The sequence below is a fragment of the Schistocerca nitens genome, chromosome 4, assembly GCF_023898315.1.
Source record: "Schistocerca nitens isolate TAMUIC-IGC-003100 chromosome 4, iqSchNite1.1, whole genome shotgun sequence".
NCBI classification, from domain to species: Eukaryota; Metazoa; Arthropoda; class Insecta; order Orthoptera; family Acrididae; genus Schistocerca; species Schistocerca nitens.
In genome coordinates this window covers 596,848,372-596,872,653 of record NC_064617.1, presented here as the reverse complement: position 1 = coordinate 596,872,653, position 24,282 = coordinate 596,848,372, and the positions used below count along the sequence as shown (strand labels likewise).

At 45.3% G+C, this 24,282-nt stretch overlaps 1 protein-coding gene across 2 annotated transcripts in view; it reads left to right on the top strand.

The window, feature by feature from the left end:
* The window catches only part of LOC126253376 (fatty acyl-CoA hydrolase precursor, medium chain-like), a 116,535-nt gene that overhangs the window by 80,406 nt on the left and 11,847 nt on the right, over nt 1–24,282 (top strand). The window contains exons 7-9 of one of the 2 annotated variants that reach the window (XM_049954662.1): nt 6,596–6,762; nt 7,193–7,337; nt 24,085–24,220. In XM_049954662.1, the coding sequence (XP_049810619.1) occupies nt 6,596–6,762; nt 7,193–7,337; nt 24,085–24,220 (448 nt within the window). The remainder of the gene's footprint in view (nt 1–6,595; nt 6,763–7,192; nt 7,338–24,084; nt 24,221–24,282) is intronic. The other variant, XM_049954663.1, reaches the window with a different exon arrangement.

Sequence of the window (24,282 nt, the reverse complement as noted above, 5' to 3'; positions counted from 1 at the left end):
TCAGTGTCTTTCCTTTTTTGTGCTCCTACAGGAGCATTTTCTTGCTGTTAATTTCTTTCTTAATAGTTCAAACATTCCAACATAAGCTGTAACTATTTATTCTTAATCCTAATGTCTTTTATATGAAAGGTACATTTTCTTTCTTTCTCTCCCTCTCTCTCTCTCTCTCTTTTTTAATGAAAAGTTACATTTAGTAAACTACGAAGAACTCACTGCATAGAAATCGGATAAAAAATATCCCCCCCCCCCCCCAATTAAACGATCCTTAGTATTTCTTCTGTAGTTAAGTGATTCTCTAAACCACAGTTTTGTACGTGTCAGCAGTTTTTCTTGTTTAGCTCTGACTCACTTCATATTTAACTGAAATAAGAATTCTGCCTTCTAATCACTGTTTCCAATTTACTGAACTAATTTCAGTCAGCGACAGAATCTTTTTCGCTAAGGAAGATCTCTTAACTCATTCCATTCCAAAAAATGTCTCGCCCACCAATACTCCACTGTGCGATCAATTAAAAACTTAACCAATCAATCTCTTACCAGTCGTATTCATATAACGTGTAATCCAAGTATAGCGCACACTGGCTTACGGATTCTCTGAAGTGGTGCCATTGAAAAGTGACCCTTGTCAGCAGCCATTCGTATTCTCCTCAAACACATACTGACTCACCTCACAGCTCTGTCCTTCTCTGTCTGATGGCGACGCCACAGAAGCTGTATACTGTGAAATCTAATGTCTGAACTGCAATCTTCTCCGCGTTACAGCCTATATCAAAAGCCCAGCCTCTACCATCCCAGCCACTCCCACTAGCACTAGCGAGCGTTTCTAATAAAGTTTCTACATGATGCCTCTCAGTCTTCCGCCACCTTACAAAGCACTGCACTCGGCTTAAAAATACTGATGAGTTGCTACTCCTTAGATATCGTCTTCTGCAACTGTTAGCCTACACCTCACCCATGATTGTCACCCAGCAACAGCATGTTTCTATGTATCTAAGTCTCCCAAGCAATGCTGGAAGTCAGCCATATCTTCACCGTTGCGCAACTAGTGAAGACCTGTTCCAAACGATGCTCTACGTGACCAAGGCTGAATCGAGCACTAGAGCCTCACGTGTTTTCCTTTCCTTTGACCGTTAGCTGGTATAGTGCTTACAGTTTCTGTTTTTTTTCCCTCGGACTAGCGCTTATAACCTACGTCCTCAATTATTTGCTTTCTTCCTCTACAGTTTTTACCCTCTACAGCTTTCTCTAGTACCACGGAGGTTATTCCCTGATATCTTAACAGACGCCATCCCATCCTGCCCTTTCTCTTGTCAGTATTTTCCATATGTTCCCTTCCTCGCCGATTCTGCGCAGAACTTATTCATTACCTTATCAGTCCACCTAGTTTTCAGTTTTCTTCTGTAGCCCTACATCTCAATTGCTTCTATTCTCTTCTGGTCCGGTTTTCCAGAGTCCATGTCTCACTGCTTTGCAATGCCGTGCTCCAAACGTACATTCTCAAAAATTTCTGCCGGAAATCAATTCGTATGTTTCACGCTAGTAGGTTTCTTTTGGGAAGAAACGCCCTTTCTTTGCCAGTACTAGTCTGCTTTTTATGTCCTCCTTGCTCTGCTCGTCGTGGCTTATTTTAGGTATCATAATCTCTTAATTTCACCTATTTCGTGATCAGCAATTATGATGTTAAGTTTGTCGTTGTTCTCATTTCTGCTACTTCTCATTCCTCTCGTCTTTCTTCGATTTACTCTCAATCCATATTCATGCCCATAATACTTTTCATCTATTTAACAGATCTTGTAAGTCTTCTTCACTTTCATTGTGGGGGAGCAATGTCTTCAGCGAATCTCATCACTGACATCTTTTCACCTTGAATTTTATTCCCACTCCTGATCCTTCCTTTTATTTTCGTCATTGCTTTTTCGACGCATAGAATCAACACCAGGGGTGACAGACTACATTCCTGTCTTATGCCCTTCTTTATTCTGTGCACTTCGTTCTCGGTCTTCTACTCCTATTCTTCCGTCTTGGTTCTTGAACATATTGTAATTATTCGTCTTTCCCCATAGCTTACCCCTAAGTTCCTCAGGACGTCGAAAATCTCCCACCAATTTGCATTTTGGAATACCTTTTCCAGGTAGACAGATCCCATGAACGGGGAGTGGTTTTTCTTCAGTCTTGCTTCCATTATCAACCGGAACGTCAGAACTGCCTCTCTGGTGCCTTTATCTTCCATAAATCCAAAGTGATAGTCATCTAATTTATCCTCAATTTTCTTTGCCATTCTTCTGTGTATTATTCTTATCAGCAACTTTGATTCATGAGCTTTTAAGATGACTGGGCGATAATTCTCGCACTTTTCAGCTCTCTCAATCTTGGGAATTGTGTGGATCACGTTTTTCCGAAAGTCTGATGGTAGATCGCCAGTCTCATGTCTCATAGACTCTGCACACCAACGTGAATAATCGTTTTGTTGCCACTTCTCCTAGTGATTTTAGAAATTACTAAGGAATATTACCTATCTCTCCTGCCTTATTTCATTTTAAGTCTTCTAAAGGTCTTCTAAATACCTATTTTAGTACTTTATCCTGTTCCCTATTAACTGTTGTTTCTTCTTCTATCAAGTTATCAGGTATATCCTCACCATCATAGAGGCATTCAACGTACTCATTCCATCTATTCGTTCTCTTCTCTGCATTTATCAGTGGAATTCCCATTGCACTCTTAATGTTACCACCATTGCTTTTAATTTCACCGAAGGTTGCTTTGATTTTTTATATATGCTGAGTCCTTCCGACATTCATTTCTTTTTCGATTTCTTCACATTTTGACTGAACCGTATCGACTCACCTTCCCTCCACATTCTATTTACCACATTTCATTCCTAAATCATTTATATTTCTGTATTCCCGAATTTTCTTTCGTCGATCACGTGAAGTATTTCTTGTCTTACCCATGCTTTCTCCGCAGTTAACTTCCTTATACCCACGCTGTTTTCTGCAACTTCTGTGATTGACCTTTTCAGAAACGCCCAACCTTCTGAGCTGTTCATCATCGCATTATCTAGAGCCCCAGAGTATTTCAAGGATATCTCTTCATTCCTTAGTTCACCAGTATCCCACTTCTTTTCATATCGATTCTTGCTGGCTAGTCTCTCAAACGTCAGCCTATTTTTTTTTTTTTCAGATCAATATTTTGTAATGATGAAGAATACGCGGCACCTGTTACCAACTCGGAAATAATCACAAGGTTGAAATTCCAACAGTGGATTTTTAATAATACTACAGTCAATGGCGAAAATGAAGGCTTTCAAAGCATAAAATGGTTTTAAGGTTATTTTACTTGTGATTCTTGAGTTTCTTCCGGCGTATTTGATAATCAAAATATCCACGGGTGTACTGCCGGTCTATAGTGTCCAACGGGCACAATATTTCGGCGATCATACATGTCGCCATCATCGGGTGAACTGACGGACTGAGCTCCTGTGACCGTGCCGGCACGGATATCCGTACGCTATGGTTGCTCAGAGGGAACTGGGTTCGGTCGCGGCGGCGGCCGATTTAAATACCCTCCGCCCGCGGCGCACTCCCTCCGCTGTCCGCGCCCCGCGCCACGGTCGTGCGGTGGAACAAATTGCGACAGCGTCTGAAATGACGTCGTAGTGATGGCTCTGTCCGCCGTGGTCGTCACAACTATACGTTTGCTCGATTTACTCTTGATTAACCCAATCGCTGGTTCCCAAGCCTTGCTAAGATTATAGCCACAGTCACGGTTTATGAGGTCGTCATTGGTGCGAATTTCGATGGCCTCTCTAACAACACTGTTCCAGTATCTCGACGTCTGTACCAGAATCCTCGTGCGTTCATACTCCATAGCGTGATTTTCCGACAAACAATGTTCAGCAACCGCCGACTTGCTCGAATACATCAGTCGAGTGTGCCTCTAGTGTTCACGACATCGATCCTCGATGGTACGCATCGTCTGACCAATATACGACTTGCCACATTGACACGGAATCTGGTACACGCCAGCCTTCCTCAAACCGAGGTCATCTTTGGCGCTCCCCACCAGTGCACGAGTTTTATTCGGAGGACAAAACACAGTTCCGACCCGGTGTTTCTTCAAAATGCGGGCGATTTTCCCCGAGAGTGCGCCTGTATATGGAATAAACGCAGTGCCTACCTCCTCCCTCGTGATTTCATCCATCTCCACAGGTTGTGCTGTAGTGGTTGGGCGGAGAGCACGTTGAGTCTGCCACTCTGAGTACCCATTCTTTCGAAATACAGTTCTCAGACGTTCCAATTCCTTGGGTAGACTCTCTGCGTCAGGGATAGTGCGCGCCCTATGTACTAGAGTATTAAGTACCCCATTCCTCTGTGAAGGGTGGTGGCTGGTGGCAGCTGTCTGCGTGCAAATACAGATCAGTGTGCGTTGTCTTCCGATACACCCCATGATCTAGGGTGCCGTCAGCTCTTCTCTTGACCAAGACGTCAAGGAAAGGTAATTTACCCTCAGTTTCAGTCTCCACAGTGAATTTAATGTTGGGATGTATGGAGTTTCGATGTGTAAGGAAGTCAAGGAGTTTATCCATACCATGTGGCCAGATGACGAACTTGTCGTCCTCGTAACGGAAAAAGCAAGTAGGTTTCCATACGGATGACGACAGGGCTTCCTCCTCGAAGTTCTCCATGTACAAATTCGCTACCACCGGTGAGAGTGGGCTACCCATGGCGGCTCCCTCCGTTTGTTCGTAGTATTCTCCATTAAAAAGAAAATACGTGGATGTCAAGACATGCATAAAAAGTTCAGTGGTCTTCTCGTCAAGCTTCTGACTAATCAATTCTAGTGACTCTCGCAGGGGTACCCTCGTAAACAAGGAAACGACGTTAAAACTCACCATGATATCTGACTCATCCAACCTGAAGCTATCAAGGCGTTTAACAAAATCCACGGAATTACGGATGTGATGAGGGCATTTACCCACATAAGGACTTAACATTCCCGTCAGGTATTTGGCCAACAAATATGTAGGTGCCCTGATGTTGCTGACAATGGGGCGTAATGGTACCCCTCTTTGTAAACATTCGGGAGTCCATATAGTCTAGGCGGTACCGGACCTTGGGGTAACAATTTCTTAACGTCACCCTCCGGTAAATCTGCGTCCCTGAGAAGCGACCTCGTCTTGTTCTCCAACTTCCCGTGGAGGTACTGTACAGAATTGGGGAGACAAGAAATTTGTGGCAGAAATTGACTAAAGGAAGGGATCGGATAATAGGACACATTCTAAGACATCAAGGGATCAGAAGTTTAGTATTGGAGGGAAATGTGGAAGGTAAAAATCGTAGAGGGAGACGAATAGAACAAGCCGATTTAGAAGGATTTTAGTTGCAATATTGACAGCGAAGAAGCTTCCGCAGGCTAGAGCAGCAAAGACAGCTGCATCAAACTAGTTTTGGGACTGTAGACCACAAAAATAACGACACATCTTAGAGTTTATTTCGCACCACTATCCTGCATACCAATGGAATACGATTCGTGTACTGTGACACGAAGAAATGCCTTTCCGTTCTATATAAATACATTGTGCAAGCCATACCGTAGCTTTCGTAACTGATTAGCCATTCAGCATCGCTCAGTAATAGGGAAGTTTCTAATGTGGATTTTAGATTATGTAACAACCTGGCCTTCGTGAACAATGAAGACTTACGGATACCGAGTTCTAGTATTGTTCATAAGATAATTGATTACGACAGCTTACTAACTGATCTATGAATTGTTTGGGCACTCTCATTTCACTGAATAGAAAGAGAGATACCTTTGTCGTCCATATATAAATAATCAGTAAGCCTAAAATGCTCTTGCTGCTGATGTTAGCAATGCGGTTTCATGGTGCCGGAGGAAAGATAAAAATCTGTAGTCAAATTCTCAATTTTTTCCGCAATCCTGAACAAAAATATGGATTTGCACATGCAAAAATTGTTAGTGGATACTAAATTTGGTGTTAAGTTTGCATCGTCTCCAGTCTTCATTGACACTGAACGTGCATGATAATTACAGATTCAAACATAAGAAGGTCAGTAAAAGACTTTTAAAAAATATTTTACAAAAATTTCTATATACTTGTAGAATCTGTTTAGCCCAGTAAGATAGTGCTCGCCAGAAAAATAATTAAAGGTCAGCTTTATTTACAATACAGGCAATAATTAACACTGTTGTGATCAATGTAAGATACTGCTGTGTGCTGCTTGTTTATGACTGGTTTACATACGCTGGTAGTCTGTCATTTGCAACACACAGTTGAGACGTTGAAGAAATGGTTTGTAAATGTGGTAGCTGCATTGTTTCTTACGATAGCTCAGTTTGTCGCTACTTCTACTTCTTAAATTGCCATACAGTCTACTTTATCGGTGTTACAGTCTTGTGACCTTAAATTAAATTTGTCCACACATTAAACAGAAATTCGAGTATGATTACGTAACGTAAGTAACAAAATTTTTCTGATGTATTACTTTAACGTACTGTACAGTTTTCCTTTTCTTTGTAGTTGTTAATGCATCTTTTCTCAAAGTAATTGTTCATACTGTCTGATTCATGATTGCAGCTTTTGTCGCAAATAAAACGTTGTTGCAAGAACTAGACGAGAAGAGTGACAAATTATTCCCCCTGTGTCTAGCATATCAGACGTCAGCACGGGCTAAGCTCATAACCCAAAAGATACGCAACTTCTATTTCTCGTCTGGTAAACTGACTATGAATGGAGTTGCTGACGTAAGTATTGGTTAAGCACAGATAGTATGTGAAAGATTAGAAGTTTTCTATAAATACTTATGAGCATGGTAAATACAATTTCTTCAGTGTACCGAGATTATTTGTGTAATAAATTAATATGGATAAATGGCTATGTAAAGGCACGTCTTGTAATTCTGATTAATTTCGCTGAAAGTATTCTGTATCTTCAATTTCACGTAGCGTTTAATTATTTCCTTATGTTCCATTGCATAAGAAGACTGGTCGACTGTTATGTCCTATTTATTTTTATGGTTCCATCGTGCGCTCAAGTAACGACCATACACGATGTCAGTTACAATTACCCGTCTGCGATGGGAAATATTCTAGTCTTGAATGTGTTTGACAACCTTATAACAGAGAACTTTTTTCTCCGGCATTGAGTATGAGTATATTTGTTATCTGTCTTCAGATGTGCACCGATGGTTTCTTTTCATGGAAAACGGACAACTCTGTTAGGAAGTACAAAGTCAAGGGTTTTGTGTATTACTACCGTTTTTCGTACAGAGGGAAGTACAGCATGTCGCAGTTATTCGGCGGCGGCGACAAGAATTTAGGTAAGAGCTTTCTGGCATGAAATACCTATCCTTAATCTCTTAAATATATTGTCCAATCAAAAGCATATAGCAGAAATTCAGGCAGGTAATTCAACTATATGTGTTCATTGTTAATATTATTTATGTGTCACACAACTTATTAAACAGTAACTCTTATCATTATTAAGCATACTGAGAAACCTGCAGTATTATATTTCACGGCAACACTAACTTTTCGTCGCTGGGCTTCACTGTTCTTTGTAGCTAGTAGCTTTTCGATAGGTAACCATCAATTCAGTTAATTCTAATTACACAGGGGGTTCCTTACAGAATGGCGATAGGTCAAAGATTTTCACTGACTATCCTTTACAATACTAATTTGCAAAAGTATGATTTGGCAGTATCATATGAAATTCTATAAACAGCCTGTATAAATATTTGTAGTAAATGTGGCACGTTTCACACGCCACAAAGAAAGTGCAACCGATAATACCACACTCTACAGTTACCGAAGATATGACTGTAAAAATTAAATGTCTTCGCAGTTGCGAATATGGACAACCACCAGCTGTATAATGGAATGACAACAATGGAAAATTTTTGTCGGACCGGGAATAGAACCCAGATTTCCTGCTTGTCGTAAGCAGTCCGCTTACCAATTTCTTTTTGGAAATTTTGAAATTTGCGGTAAGGTCTTATGGGAGCAGACTGCTGAGGTCATCGGTCCCTAAGCCTTCACACTACTTAATCTAACTTAAACTAACTTACGCTATGGACAACACACACACCCATGCCCGAGGGAGGACTCGGACCTCCGACTGGGGAGCCGCACGGACCGTGAGAAGACGCTCCAGACCGCGTGGCTACCCCGCACGGCAATTTCTTTTTCTTTTACTTTTTTTACATTGAACATCGTTTATTTATTTATTTTCCTTTACTTTCAGCCGGCCGCTGGTGGCCGAGCGGTTCTGGCGCTACAGTCTGGAACCGCGCGACCGCTACGGTCGCAGGTTCGAATCCTGCCTCGGGCATGGATGTGTTTGTTGTCCTTAGGTTAGTTAGGTTTAAGTAGTTCTAAGTTCTAGGGGACTTATGACCTCAGCAGTTGAGTCCCATAGTGCTCAGAGCCGTTTCTTTACTTTCATTTCTTATTTTTATTTGTTTACTTATTTTTGTCATTAATACCACCGAGAATATCAGGAAACCGACGTCGCGCGAGAAGGAGGGCGCAGCAAAACTTCAGACTAATTGAGACTATCAACGTATAGTTTTTCTAAGAAGAACATTCCGATGACCAGTGAATATATCGTTTCTAAGGGTGGAAGAGGCAGGGATCAGCTATTCATGACAGAAACACCCCTTCTGTGGGTTGGGTTAAGAAAGACACTGCAAAGGAAATTAGAGAAAAATTGCCTGTATTTTGGATTGCCGACAACTGTACAAACAAGTAGTGCACTGTGCGTCCGTAAATTCACTTCTCTGAGTTCGTCTTCGCTTGCGGGAAGTGTCCCGCGGCCATAAACAGGAGCTGTTGAGAAGGAATCTGATGAAGAGTACGGGTAACTAGGGACTACATCTGTCGCACCAATAACCAGACACCTCTCGCCGATCTGCTCACCAGGCGGTGCTCGCCTGTGTCCACAACAACACAGTCGATACACTACGGGGTGACTGCGAGGTAAACCCTGAGAAGCCACGGCCGGCATACTTGCTTCCTATTGACAGTAAGGCACCATGCAGACTGGACGTCAGTGTCAACATAAAGAGCGCACGCCGATCGCCAAACGGCACGCCAGTCGACGTTGGGAAGCTTCCCCTAAACCACATTCGATGACTTGTGCTACTGAAGGAAACCAGAGATCAGCTTCGTGGATGTCAACTGCGCTGGCAGCTCAGTTCAAGGAAAAAGTGACGGAAGTAAAAAATGGTTCAAATGGCCCTGAGCACTATGCGACTTAACTTCTGAGGTCATCAGTCGCCTAGAACTTAGAACTAATTAAACCTAACTAACCTATGGACATCACACACATCCATGCACGAGGCAGGATTCGAACCTGCGACCGTAGCGGTCGCTCGGTTCCAGACTGTAGCGCCTAGAACCGCACGGCCACTCCGGCCGGCGACGGAAGTAAAAAAAGGGCGGTGGGACTTCCGAAAGATAGATAGGTGCTGAGAGAGAGTGTGGTGCAAGGGTCTCCAGCAATAGGCTGGTAAGGCACATAGCACTACGGTGCCGCAAAGGGCTGCAGTTCTGTCAGGCACATGATACAGACCTAAACCGCCCATGCACAGCAGGAGGGTAAGGGTCTCGTACCTTATATTGAACAGCAAGCTGTGGCAAGGAACCCAATGCCACTAGCATGTGGCGCGCCATGGATGGCGGAATAGGAAATGTCTGTGCCATATGGGGATACGTGACGCCAGATATACATTTACGTATTTTGTGCGTTGCAGAAGATCGACAGCTCGCAGTTGAGAAAGTAGATGTCGGCAGTTGAGGGCAATTGTCCGCCGCAGATCACTTGCGAAATCGAGTCCTAAGCATCGGAGAGTACCAGCTACGCGCAAAAGAGCAGCGGTGTCCACAGGAAGCCCCACCTATAGAAAAGGCGCTCGATTTTCGGACGTTTAGGCAACTACCAGAAGCTTCGCCGTAAGTGGTAACCCATTCCAGTGACTCCCTGACCTCAGCACTGCTCCGAAGAACGACGACGAGATCGTCTGCGTAGGCAGTGCAGCTGAAAACATGGTCACCGAGAGACATACCAGAGAGGCGTTGACGGAAGCAGCATAGCAACCGTTCCACGGTGAATGCATACAATAGTGGAAAGAGCGAGCAGCCTTCACGCTCTCATCCAAGGATCGAGATGCGAGGAGTAAGATGCGCATTGTGGAGCACACGAGACGTGGCTCCATGAACGAGATGCATTACGACGTCGACGGTAGTATCAGAGTAGCCTATACTGCGGAGCACCCCTTCCAGGAAGTCGTGATCGACTCGATCGAACGCCTGACTGACGTCAAGAGCTGCAGACGTCAAGGCATACGACGAACATGAGCAAGAGCGATTATGTCCCTATAGTGGCAGAGGATATTGCGGATGATATTGGCAGTCCCATAGAAGTCTGATCGGGGGAAATCACGTACCGAGCTGTCCTTTTAAGCCACCCAGTCACCAGCGGGATGAAGATCTTTGTATCGCTGTTGAGTATCGTCAAGGGGCGGTAATCGCATATCCGTGAGGTATCCCGAGGCTTGTGGATGGGACTGGGAAAACATTCGAGGAAGCCGTTTGCAATCGGCACGAAAGGTGGCATAAGGTCCTGACAAATTACCGTCCACACTGGCGCCAGAAGAGGACGAAATGTCCGATAAAATTCCAGTGGGTGGCCGTCAGGGCGAGGCTACCTGTTCGGAGAACCCGCATGGATATCGTCATGGGTTTCGTCCTACGTGACGTTAGCAGTCAGATCCATCGTCGCATCTACGAGAACTGAGCCAAAGGAGATCCCGAGGCCGCCGTAATGTTAGCAGGGCTGTGCCGTTGTTCAGAGTACAGCGCAACATAATGTGTATGGAGGGCAGATCCGATATTGGGTGTCAAAACGCTGCCCATTCTCAGTCTTAAGAGCATTAATGAAGTTCTTCCGACGGTTGCGTCATTCCACTATGTCTTGATACATAAACGGATATTCTTGCGCTAACCCATCGTGTGTGCGCGCCCTGACCACAGCTCCTTCAAGGTGGCGGCGAGAGAGGGATGTGAGCTGTGCGTTGCCACGATTCACCATCGCCTGGCGCTCTAGCGAATACGGCATCATAGTACATTCCCGGAGAATGGTGAAACAGAAATCCTGGGTCCATCGCCGCGACGCCGCAACCTCCCTTCCGTAACCAATCAAGGCCTTGCGGAAGGCAGGCTTTGCACAGAACACCCACCATGACAGGGCAGACTGACAGGCGTCACGGCGTCGACGACGAGCTGCCACGTGGTCTCGATGAGCTGCCGGCAGTCGGATGAAGTAAGGTGGATAGCGTTCAGATTCCACTGTCCACGGCCTCGTCACAACCTTTGGCTGCAGAGACTCACGGCGCAGATTTATGCATCATGGTCAGAGAAAGCAGTGGTCTAGACTTTAGCAACCTGCTCCCCACTGACAACATCGTAAGATATGTAAACGCAATCGAGTCGGTTGGAAGAATGGCTAGTGAAATGCGTAAACCCCGGACGATTGCCATGAAGCTTGAATCCTCTAGGCCGAGGTGCTGGAGAATTGTCGCTAGCGCCGCGCACAGAGAGTGACGTGGTAGGTGGTCTTTGGGTGCCTGGATGCAGTTGAAATCTGCCTCCCATAAGCAATGCATCCTGCCGATCCAGGAAGAATGAGTGACTGTCTCTGAGTAGCAGGAGGAACGTTCATGGTGGCGACCCGAACCAGATGGTGCATAAAAATTTACGATTCTGACGCAGGCATCGAGGAGATAGGCAACTGCATCAGCGAGGATAGGGCCACGTAAAGGGATCGTCACCCCACTGCCAGTAGGGGAAGCATCAGAGACATGTCATGTAAAACCATGGGAAGCGCAGAAAGTTGGAACATACACCTGAAGGAGAGCTACGTCAACGTCCGCGACGTCGGCATATCATGGAGTAAATCCAGTGGCGTACGTGACTGATACTGACATTGACCATGGCTATGGGAAAAGTCTGGAAAGCCGCCATCGTCACGAGGACAGGTGAGTCAAACACAGTGGAAGAACAGGGAACTCGCTGTTAGGCCCCTATGGAAAGGCACATCACTTTGATGGGGAAGGAGCTGACCCCAGCAATTGGGGGGGGGGGGGGCATCCATTGTTCTGTAAACCCCCGGAATGCCCATCCCCATCCTCAGCATCGACTTCGGCTGCCCAGGAGACAGACATGTCACTGGGCCGGATCAGTGGAACATTATCAGAGGTGCGCCCACAGCTAGCGTCAGACACAGAAAGGGAGGCAAAGCCATGAGACGCAGGCGCGGGAAGGTCAGTGTCTGGAGGTGAACACTGTCTGGAGATGGAGGAGGAGAAGGACGTCGCGTTCTCAGATGTGAGGGCTTCAGAGGACAGCGCACCATCAGTAGCAGGGTCCTCATCCTGTGCAGACTTCCGATGAGCGCAGTCATCACAAGGGGTACAATATTGTCTCTTCCGTTTCCTCGACGACCGTTCCCCGGTAACATGCTGTTCCGTGTCGAATGGCGGGCAGCTATTGTCCGACATGTGGTCAGATGGCAGAAAGGCGGAGGTAGCTCCATGATCAACAATCGTGGGGTCGGGACAGAAGTATCTGCTGACGGTCGTCGTTCAGGGTTGTAGGAGAGACAGGTGAAACGTCCATCGCGTCGTCGAGAGGGGGACGTAGCAGGCAGCACCGCCGCAGACGTATAAGACGGAGGTAACACCGCGGGCGCCGCAGGAAGAGCGACGTCCCCGATCGGCGTCTGACCTAGTCTACGTCGGAGACATTCAGAACAGCCGTGGCCTTCCTGGCCACACCTGAACAGTTGCGCGGCTGGCCATCGTACACAGCCCTGCAGCCTGCAATAACGAAGTAGGAAGGCACGTGTTTCCGTAGTTCAATTTTTATCTGGCGGACACCACTGAGGACACATTATGTTTCGATGTCTTCCACGTCTCTGCCACGTGACTGACGACGTTGCCGTAAGGTTTAAAAGCGGCCACCACGACGTCCGACCTTACTTCAAACTGGAGTTAGAAAGACCGCAATGTTCGGAAGCGAAAACCAGCATGATCAACCACGACAAAGTTAGGAAACTATTGCCAAAGCAAAGAGAGCTTCACTCCAAGTTTAAACGCAGCCGAAACCTCTCAGACAAACAGAAGCTAAACGATGTCAAAGTTAGCATAAGGAGGGCTATGCGTGAAGCGTTCAGCGAATTCGAAAGTAAAATTCTATGTACCGACTTGACAGAAAATCCTAGGAAGTTCTGGTCTTACGTTAAATCAGTAAGTGGCTCGAAACAGCATATCCAGACACTCCGGGATGATGATGGCATTGAAACAGCGGATGACAGGCGTAAAGCTGAAATACTAAACACCTTTTTCCAAAGCTGTTACACAGAGGAAGACCGCACTGCAGTTCCTTCTCTAAATCCTCGCACAAACGAAAAAATGGCTGACATCGAAATAAGTGTCCAAGGAATAGAAAAGCAACTGGAATCACTCAACAGAGGAATGTCCACTGGTCCTGACGGGATACCAATTCGATTCTACACAGAGTAGGCGAAAGAACTTGCCCCCTTCTAACAGCCGTGTACCGCAAGTCTCTACAGGAACCGAAGGTTCCAAATGATTGGAAAAGAGCACAGGTAGTCCCAGTTCTCAAGAAGGATCGTCGAGCAGATGCGCAAAACTATAGACCTATGTCTCTGACGTCGATCTGTTGTAGAATTTCAGAACATGTTTTTTGCTCGCGTATCATGTCGTTTCCGGAAATCCAGAATCTACTCTGTAGGAATCAACATGGATTCCGGAAACAGCGATCGTGTGAGACCCAACTCGCTTTATTTGTTCATGAGACCCAGAAAATATTAGATACAGGCTCCCAGGTAGATGCTATTTTTCTTGACTTCCGGAAGGCGTTCGATACAGTTCCGCACTGTCGCCTGATAAACAAAGTAAGAGCCTACGGAATATCAGACCAGCTGTGTGGCTGGATTGAAGAGTTTTTAGCAAACAGAACACAGCATGTTGTTATCAATGGAGAGACGTCTACAGACGTTAAAGTAACCTCTGGCGTGCCACAGGGGAGTGTTATGGGACCATTGCTTTTCACAATACATATACATGACCTAGTAGATAGTGTTGGAAGTTCCATGCGGCTTTTCGCGGATGATGCTGTAGTAAACAGAGAAGTTGCAGCATTAGAAAATTGTAGCGAAATTCAGTAAGATCTGCAGCGGATAGGCACTTGGTGCAGGGAGTGGCAACTGGCCCTTAACATAGACAAATGTAACGTATTACGAATACATAGAAAGAAGGATCATTTATTGTATGATTATATGATAGCGGAACAGACACTGGTAGCAGTTACTTCTCTAAGATATCTGGGAGTATGCGTGCGGAACGATTTGAAGTGGAATGATCATATAAAATTAATTGTTGGTAAGGTGGATACCAGGTTGAGACTCATTGGGAGAGTCCTTAGAAAATGTAGTCCATCAACAAAGGAGGTGGCTTACAAAACATTCGTTCGACCTATACTTGAGTATTGCTCATCAGTGTGGGATCCGTACCAGATCGGGTTGACAGGGAGATAGAGAAGATCCAAAGAAGAGCGGCGCGTTTCGTCACAGGGTTATTTGGTAATCGTGATAGCGTTACGGAGATGTTTAGCAAACTCCAGTGGTAGACTCTGCAAGAGAGGCGCTCTGCATCACGGTGTAGCTTGCTGTCCAGGTTTCGAGAGGGTGCGTTTCTGGATGAGGTATCGAATATATTGCTTCCCCCTACTTATACCTCCCGAGGAGATAACGAATGTAAAATTAGAGAGATTCGAGGGCGCACGGAGGCTTTCCGGCAGTCGTTCTTCCCGCGAACCATACGAGACTGGAACAGGAAAGGGAGGTAATGACAGTGGCACGTAAAGTGCCCTCTGCCAAACACCGTTGGGTGGCTTGCGGAGTATAAATGTAGATGTAGTTGTAGACAGTGTCAATATGTCCGTCAGAGTATCGGAACTTCAGATCGTTAGCGTGTCGCTGCACAACATCGGCGTACAGCTCGTCATTTACCAGCCTTATGTACACAGGAGCACTGAGGATCGAAAAACGTATTCCGAGAACATCTTGCAGCGGGAGAGGCATTTCATCCAGTACAAAGCGTTCAACTTCATATGTCTTCGGTTGTTCGTTATCTATTGGAAAAGCAAATTTAATTTTGGCTTTGCGGGAAGAAAACACCATGATGGTCAATGATGTCGGACTCTGAGACAGGCCACTACGTGGAAGTAAACAAACGCACGCTCGCTTGCAAGAAGCATAACAGGCGAGACGCAAACTAGCCGTGCGGGCCTCACCACAGCCAGAGGCTGACTGCCTTACCATTTGGCTATAGGGGAATGATTCAAGGTTATACCCTAACTTCCATAGGTCGACAACCTGTACTGGTACATCCATTATGTATATTCCCCTATTGGGGTAGATATTTTACTTGAAAGTCGCTTGCCCGGTGTCGGCGGATAAATACAGTATTGCAGTGCCTGTTTATTCCAAATCAGGAGGCTATGTTCTTTCGGATATGCATACTCCACACATATTCCCTCAAACTGTTTTCCTCTTATAGGGGCTTACGTTTGATACTACACGTCCCAGTCTCTATAATGAGACCACCACCTACGTTCGATATCAACGTGCAATATGCACTCATGGACAGCAGGTGCAAGTACTAGCAGTAAATCGTGTACGTAATACCGAAACTGGGCGATTTGTCTGACGTCTAGAAGAGCATGATCATTAAGTTTCTGGCCAATGGTGGAATTATCTCCGAAAAGGATGAATTTTAAACCGTTCACATGACGCCGTAGCTGAAGTATATCGAACATGGCAAAATAGACTTATCCAAAACCACGGAACGACAGCGGTGAGCAACGCTACAGATATGTGAACGGGGGAACAGATGTACTTCTGTTGAGCAACTGACGACCCAGATGAACCAAGGGGCTACCAATAGTGAACCATCAAGAACCGATCAGCGTACGTTGCTAAGAATGGACCTACGCAGCATGTACCTGGTCCATTGACCCGTGGTGAGTGCTATTCATCAGTGACGAAGGCTGGAATTTGCGCACCAGTAGCACAACTTAACGTCCACTAAGTGAGGGCAGGTGGTCTTTTCCGATGACAGATAGCCCTTGCATGTACGGGGTGAAACGCCTGAAAGCAACAATCGTCGGAAGGGTAAAGGTCGGAGGAAGGAGCGTTATGGTCGGGGTAATTTTTTCGTGATCTCGTCATTATTAAAGGTACAATGGATCAACAAAAGTACGCACCTGTCCCTGGGTGCCAATTCTGCCCCTACATGGCGTTTCTCCTAGGCAGAATGGTATCTACAGCTCTCAGTGTACGTGCGTGATTCGAGTATCACCAAGATGAGTCTATGGTACTCCCCTGGTCACCAAACTCCATGGATTTAAACCCAGTCGAGAGTCTGTGGGACCACCTCGAGCGGGCTTCTCGTGCCATGATTCTCAACAAGAAACCAAGTGTACCTGTCCACAGCACTGGAGGTTGGCACGGCTCCGCTTCCCTGTTGGTACCTCCAAGAACTGACTCTCTTCGCCGGTCTGTGTGGCCGAGCGGGTCTAGGCGCTACAGTCTGGAATCTTGCGACCGCTACGGTCGCAGGTTCTAATCCTCACTTATTTATTTATTTATTTATTTATTTATTTCACTCTCTTCCTGCACGTCTCGCAGCGGTCAGCGCTGCAAAAGGTGGTATCTCAGGCTTTCGGCGGGTGATCACATTAATTTGATTGGTCACTAAAGTAGATTTCTTGTAGCGATGAGTGCCTTCTTTGTCTGTGTTATTCTGCTTCTTGTTTACTAATTGATTTGTCCATCATGTGTTATTCTGTTTCCCAGTTAGCATAATTCAATCATTTAGACAAAAATGGGACCCGCGCAATTTTGATGCAACGTTTGTCGGTAATCTCATTTCTCCTGCTCCTCAGTACTTCAGTCTTTCTTTAGTTTATTTGCTTAACCCTAACGTTCGTACGACTCCCAGTACCGTTGTATCAATTTCTGCTGTTTTTTTTTCATATTATCTGCAGTGTATTTCATAATTCCTAATAAATGGTTCTAAGGGTTGTAAGGGTGACTTAGTAGATAAAGAACAGAATGGAGACAGTGAGCTCTTGCCTGTGTGATCTGACCTGTGTGTCATTCCGTTTCAAGTAGTCATCGGTTTTTCCTCTAAGTAACGGAGGACGTCCACCTCGAAGTCGAGAATGTAACGTTTTCAGCATGTACGCGAGTTATTCGTATATGTAAGGCTGGTACTGAGAGGCTGTGTTGACCCAGGTCCGAGGGCGCGTCGTGTCCGGTACCAGCCAGCCAGGTGCAGAGAAGAGTAACGCCGCCAGAAATGGATAAATCCCAAAGCTGGGAATTTGGTCGGCTGTAGCTCGCACAGCTTTTCAGCAAGAGACAATGCTCCAAGAAATGCCGGAGTGTCAGACAAGCTGAAAGATGACTTCTTACAGCCCTTACAGATTCGACTATAACTCACAGTCAAATGTTAATGTCAATCTGAATGCATCAAGGATCTCACAAAAATTAGGTGCATCTAATGACACAACAATATTTTCAATATCTTTAAGGCTACACAAGGCAATATTTCACAGCGGATAAAGATTTTCACGCTGAACATCTGAATTAAGAATTTTTAACGCTACATGCGATTTCAAAATTCGATATCTCAGATGATAGTATTTCACTGCAGCAGTCACCCTTGAAAGCTACGTATCTGCATTTTTATTTATTGCACGATGTCTTTTACATCTTTTCCATTACGCAGATATTTGTAAGAACATTGTATACGTCACAACAAAATAGTAAATGAATACAGCATGAATACCTCATATACTGCAATACTCGTCTATTTACTTAATGAACAGTTCACTGTTTTTCCAGTAACTTTATTCAAATGTTGATTGCAAGTCTATGAAAAAACTGTGCTAATTTAAAGGTGGCCAATCGCATGCATTAGCGAAGGCCACAATTGAAAAGAAAACCAAATGACTTTTCTGTCAAGAATGGATAAATAATTGTTTAAGCATAATTTAACAGCAGTACGTTCTTATTTAACGTGAGTTAGTCTAATACTAGTCTATTTCTTTAGAAACAAACCTTTATTGGTTATTATTGTGAATGATCTGAGTCCGACTGGATATTTATAAACTTTCACTTTTCAAATATTTTTATGATATATTAGTTTAGTTTTAGTAAATGAATACAGCATGAATACCTCATATACTGCAATACTCGTCTATTAACTTAATGAACAGTTCACTGTTTTTCCAGTAACTTTATTCAAATGTTGATTGGAAGTCTATAAAAAACTGTGCTAATTTAAAGGTGGCCAATCGCATGCATTAGCGAAGGCCACAATTAAAAAGAGAACGAAAAGACTTTTCTGTCAAGATGGATAAATAATTGTTTAAGCATAATTTAACAGCAGTACATTCTTATTTAACGTGAGTTAGTCTAATACTAGTCTATTTCCTTAGAAACAAACCTTTATTGGTTATTATTGTGAATGATCTGAGTCTGACTGGATATTTATAAACTTTCACTTTTCAAATACACTCCTGGAAATTGAAATAAGAACACCGTGAATTCATTGTCCCAGGAAGGGGAAACTTTATTGTCACATTCCTGGGGTCAGATACATCACATGATCACACTGACAGAATCACAGGCACATAGACACAGGCAACAGAGCATGCACAATGACGGCACTAGTACAGTGTATATCCACCTTTCGCAGCAATGCAGGCTGCTATTCTCCCATGGTGACGATCGTAGAGATGCTGGATGTAGTCCTGTGGAACGGCTTGCCATGCCATTTCCACCTGGCGCCTCAGTTGGACCAGCGTTCGTGCTGGACGTGCAGACCGCGTGAGACGACGCTTCATCCAGTCCCAAACATGCTCAATGGGGGACAGATCCGGAGATCTTGCTGGCCAGGGTAGTTGACTTACACCTTCTAGAGCACGTTGGGTGGCACGGGATACATGCGGACGTGCATTGTCCTGTTGGAACAGCAAGTTCCCTTGCCGCTCTAGGAATGGTAGAACGATGGGTTCGATGACGGTTTGGATGTACCGTGCACTATTCAGTGTCCCCTCGACGATCACCAGTGGTGTACGGCCAGTGTAGGAGATCGCTCCCCACACCATGATGCCGGGTGTTGGCCCTGTGTGCCTCGGTCGTATGCAGTCCTGATTGTGGCGCTCACCTGCACGGCGCCAAACACGCATGCGACCATCATTGGCACCAAGGCAGAAGCGACTCTCATCGCTGAAGACGACACGTCTCCATTCGTCCCTCCATTCACGCCTGTCGCGACACCACTGGAGGCGGGCTGCACGATCTTGGGGCGTGAGCGGAAGACGGCCTAACGGTGTGCGGGACCGTAGCCCAGCTTCATGGAGACGGTTGCGAATGGTCCTCGCCGATACCCCAGGAGCAACAGTGTCCCTAATTTGCTGGGAAGTGGCGGTGCGGTCCCCTACGGCACTGCGTAGGATCCTACGGTCTTGACGTGCATCCGTGCGTCGCTGCGGTCCGGTCCCAGGTCGACGGGCACGTGCACCTTCCGCCGACCACTGGCGACAACATCGATGTACTGTGGAGACCTCACGCCCCACGTGTTGAGCAATTCGGCGGTACGTCCACCCGGCCTCCCGCATGCCCACTATACGCCCTCGCTCAAAGTCCGTCAACTGCACATACGGTTCACGTCCACGCTGTCGCGGCATGCTACCAGTGTTAAAGACTGCGATGGAGCTCCGTATGCCACGGCAAACTGGCTGACACTGACGGCGGCGGTGCGCAAATGCTGCGCAGCTACGCCATTCGACGGCCAACACCGCGGTTCCTGGTGTGTCCGCTGTGCCGTGCGTGTGATCATTGCTTGTACAGCCCTCTCGCAGTGTCCGGAGCAAGTATGGTGGGTCTGACACACCGGTGTCAATGTGTTCTTTTTTCCATTTCCAGGAGTGTATTTTTATGATATATTAGTTTAGTCCAAGAAGACATAGGATTGAATCAAATCACGTCTCTCTAGCTTAAGTAAGATGTATTTTTGGTGTTGACAGCCTTCAGTCAATTTAAAAGCAGACAGTAGAGGAACACCGTGGGAGTCAAGTCGAGACTGGAACTTTTCGAGTGAAGAGCTCAAGGAAACCGTTCTGGCACTTTGTGTCGACTGCTGGTAGAAGGCAGTTCTGCCGAAGGTAGCGGGAGTGATTCAGTCCTATACGTGATTGATTTAGGCCAGTGAACGGCCGCTCCAACACCCTAATTTTGAAAGGACTCTAAGTCATGAGAGATCTGAGTAGGAATCTAATGTTTTCCGGTGGTATTTTGGAACTGAGGGTAGACAGAGTATCAGTTACTAACCTTTGTGTCACGTGTCTAACTGGTAAATTATCATGTTAAACCCTGAACTGTTTAGAGCTGGTGATTATTTTGTGTATTGTGATAACGTCACATATACGAAATGGACTTAGTTTTCTCGTATCTTCAACGACCATTTAGTTTGGGGATTTGGCTGATATTCTTGTAATGCTCTCAACGTAACTTTACGGCATTTGATAAGGGTATTTTCTGTCAGTATCTTAACTGGGTATCGTAGGAACGCTTCCTGTTTATTCGAGACTTAATTCTCTGTCACTGACGTCAATTACAGACGTCAGAACAGAAACTTCATAATTAAGTTATTCTTTTATTTCGTATTTCTACATATTTTATTAACTCGAAATTCTAGCCAGTACGATGACTACTTGACTGCAGGATCAAAACTACAGGTTATTATCTGAAGTGAATTAGTTGCGGGTCATTAAAGGAGACGGGCGTGGCTCGACCCTATGAGTACATCGAGTTACTCTTTTTAAACAAAACCGTGCGTAGCTCGAGTACCTAAAGTACGAATAACCAAAGGTAAAGGAAATTTGTGGTAAGTTCTACGGGACCAAACTACTGAGGTCATCGGTCCCTAATCTAACTCAAACCAACTTACGCTAGGGACAACACACACACCCATGTGGAAGGGAGGACTCTAACCTCCGACGGGGGCAGCCGCGCGAACCTTTACAAGGCCCCTAGACCGCACTGCCAAGGTAAAGATGCAACTGGTTTGCTCGTATGGGATGCCATTTTGGAAGAACAAATACACTCAGCAGTAACCGTCAGGTACTGTCGAAAGGAGTACCTCTTTGTCTATGTTAGTCTGCTTCTTTCATCACGTGTGCCGCGGTATTAGCCTCGCGGTCTGGGACTTCTTGTCACGGTCCGTGCGGCTTCCACCGTCCTTAGGTTCGAGTCCTCCCTTGGGTATGGGTGTGTGTGTTGTCCAAAGTGTAAGTTAGATTAAGTAGTGTGTAGGCTTAGGGACCGATTACCTCAGTAGTTTGGCCCCATAAGACCTTACCACAAATCTCCAAAATTTCATCCCGTTATTCTGTTTCTCTAGCAGCATAATTCAGTCATTTAGACAACCATGAGACGCACATAATTTAATGTAACGTTTATCGCTTATCTCAATTCTCCTGTTCCTCAACACATTCGTCTTTCTTTGGTTTATTTGCCCAATCTTAGTGTTCTTAGTATTCCTGCCACCGTTGTATCATTTTCTGCTGTGTCTGGTATTATCTATAGTGTGTTTCATAATTCCCAATAATAGCTCGCACGGGATGTAGCAGATAAAGAACGCATTGGAGACAACGAGCTCTGACCTGTTTGCTCTACAGCCGTGGGCAGTGTTTCGAGCAGTTGTCGTCGGGTTCTGCTCTGCGTGACGAAAGAAGTCTGGCTCAAAGTCGAGAGTGCACCGAGTTCGTAGAGCACCACAGTCTAGCCTCCTAGTTGCGAACGAGACACTTTCTAGCAGCCGTTTTCGTAGTTGGATGAAAATGATATGTGATGTCATAATTGCAACAGGAACTGATTAGGAAGCCTTCCTCTCACTCTGTGTCCGTATTGCGTAGCGAGAGATTTATAAGTGGCTGGCTCTGAGCACTATGGGACTTAACTTCTAAGGTCATCAGTCCCCTAGAACTTAGAACTACTTAAACCTAACTAACCTAAGGACATCACACACACATCCATGCCCGAGGCAGGATTCGAACCTGCGACCGTAGCGGTCGCGCGGTTCCACACTGTAGCGCCTAGAACCGCTCGGGCACCCCGGCCGGCGGATTTATAAGTGAACCGATCTTCAAACTTATTTCATATCCAAGCGGTAGATTTCTGGACAAGCATTCCCTGTCAGAACGTTATCTTCTATGACCCCCCTTTCAGCACCTAGAAGAATGTAACTAGAATTGTGAAACACACTGTATGTTAATCTAAACAGAAATCTGTATCTCCCTTACAAATGGCGCTGCCGTAGTGGTAACACCGGTTCCCGTTGGATCACCGAAGTTAAGCCCTTTGGGGCTGGGCTGGCACCTGGATGGGTGACCATTCGGTCTGCCGAGCGCTGTCGGCAATAGGGACGCATTCAGCCCTAGTGAGGCGCACTAAGGAGCTACTTGACTGAGGAGTAGCGGCTCCGGTCTCGTAAACTCACATATGGCAGGGAGAGCGCTGTGCTGACCACATGGCACTCCATTTCCGCATCCGGTGACGCCTGTGGCTCAAGATGACAAGGCGGCCGATCGGTAACGTTGGGCCTTCATAGCCTGTCCGGGCGGAATTTTTTTAGTTGAGTTTCTACATCACATAACTCATTCCTTATTTGCTGTTATAGAATGAGGGAACTGAACCAATGCTTTTACAATAAACTGAGCTATTGCATCTGCCTTCTCTGATTTTCTAGCTTTCTTCTCAGCTTCAAGCCTCTTACACCCCCAGAGTGTTACCGTGTCGTTGGCTTCTAAATCTTCTTCTCGTGATCATCCCGTCCTTGGGAGTCAACTTCTGGACATCGGAATAAGCATCTAACTCAGAATTTCTTCCCAAGGAGATATGGTCACGACTGTTTCAATTGCAGGCAATGCTTCTTTGAACACATTCTGCGTCTTAACGCAGTAGTTTCCTTTGGTTTTTGCACTCCCATTCCATCGGTCATATTTGGTTCTTATCACTGAAAAGGCCGTTTCCCACCCCAAGGGCGAGAGGATGCCCTGAGGCTCCATCTCTCCACCCTCTTTAACAACGGATTTTGCAAAAATGAAAAGTTTCCAAACTGCATGTTCGCTACCACCATTGCTGATGATATTTTCCCAAATCTAATTAGTATCTGGTATCGAATACAGGACCTAGATCATTTTGATTTGTTGTTTCACACACTACGCCTCTATTTTCTGCAGTAGAAGCCTGACAATAATCGCTTTCTACTACTGCGAGCCCATTAAAAAGAAAATAGTGCTACTCTGGACACAAAATATTGGTGATTGTGTCACGTTACTTTTCTATACGTTCTTGATAGAATCAGCAATTATAAGTTTCTTATCTGAGATCTCTGGCGGCAAAGCTTGAACAGGTTTCATTATTCATTGCTACATACCTATTTCTTTCATTAACGACTGTGCCATAACAGTCGCCAGCATTATTCCCGTGGCTTTTGTTTTAGCGTCTTAAGATATCCACTTTTGTCGCGATAACGGCAACTCTAGTCCTTTGTGTAAGAATTATCTTCAAACACTGAGTAAAAATATCCGTGTGCACAAATATATGCCGGCTCTTGTTAGTGTATCCTGATGTCCGTTTCTATTCACTCTGTTACACTATCGTTACGCAATATTACGAGCGGTATTCAATAAGTAATGCAAAACTTTTTTTTTTTCTGAGAGGAGTTTGGTTTCATTCAGGATCCCGTCGGAGCCAACATGTTGTTGGTTCAGTAACCTCTTCCATTTTTGTCCGTAAGATTCGCCGTTTGACGCTGCTTCCACATTTCGTTTTTTATATCTATAACAGAAAACTCATACATCGTAAAAAGGAAGAAGGTGTAAAGCTTATATCATACTATATTTCAGGTGCCGCACATGGAGACGAACTCTTATACTTATTTTCAAAGAACCCCTACATTTCAACATCTGGAGAGCTGCCAGCAAAGGATGCTCAAGTCGTGAAGACGATGACTAAACTCTGGACAGACTTCGCTAGAACAGGGTACGTATGCAGTCATCTGAAGAGGAAAGAAAGAAAAAGAGAACCTGTAAATGACAGACAAG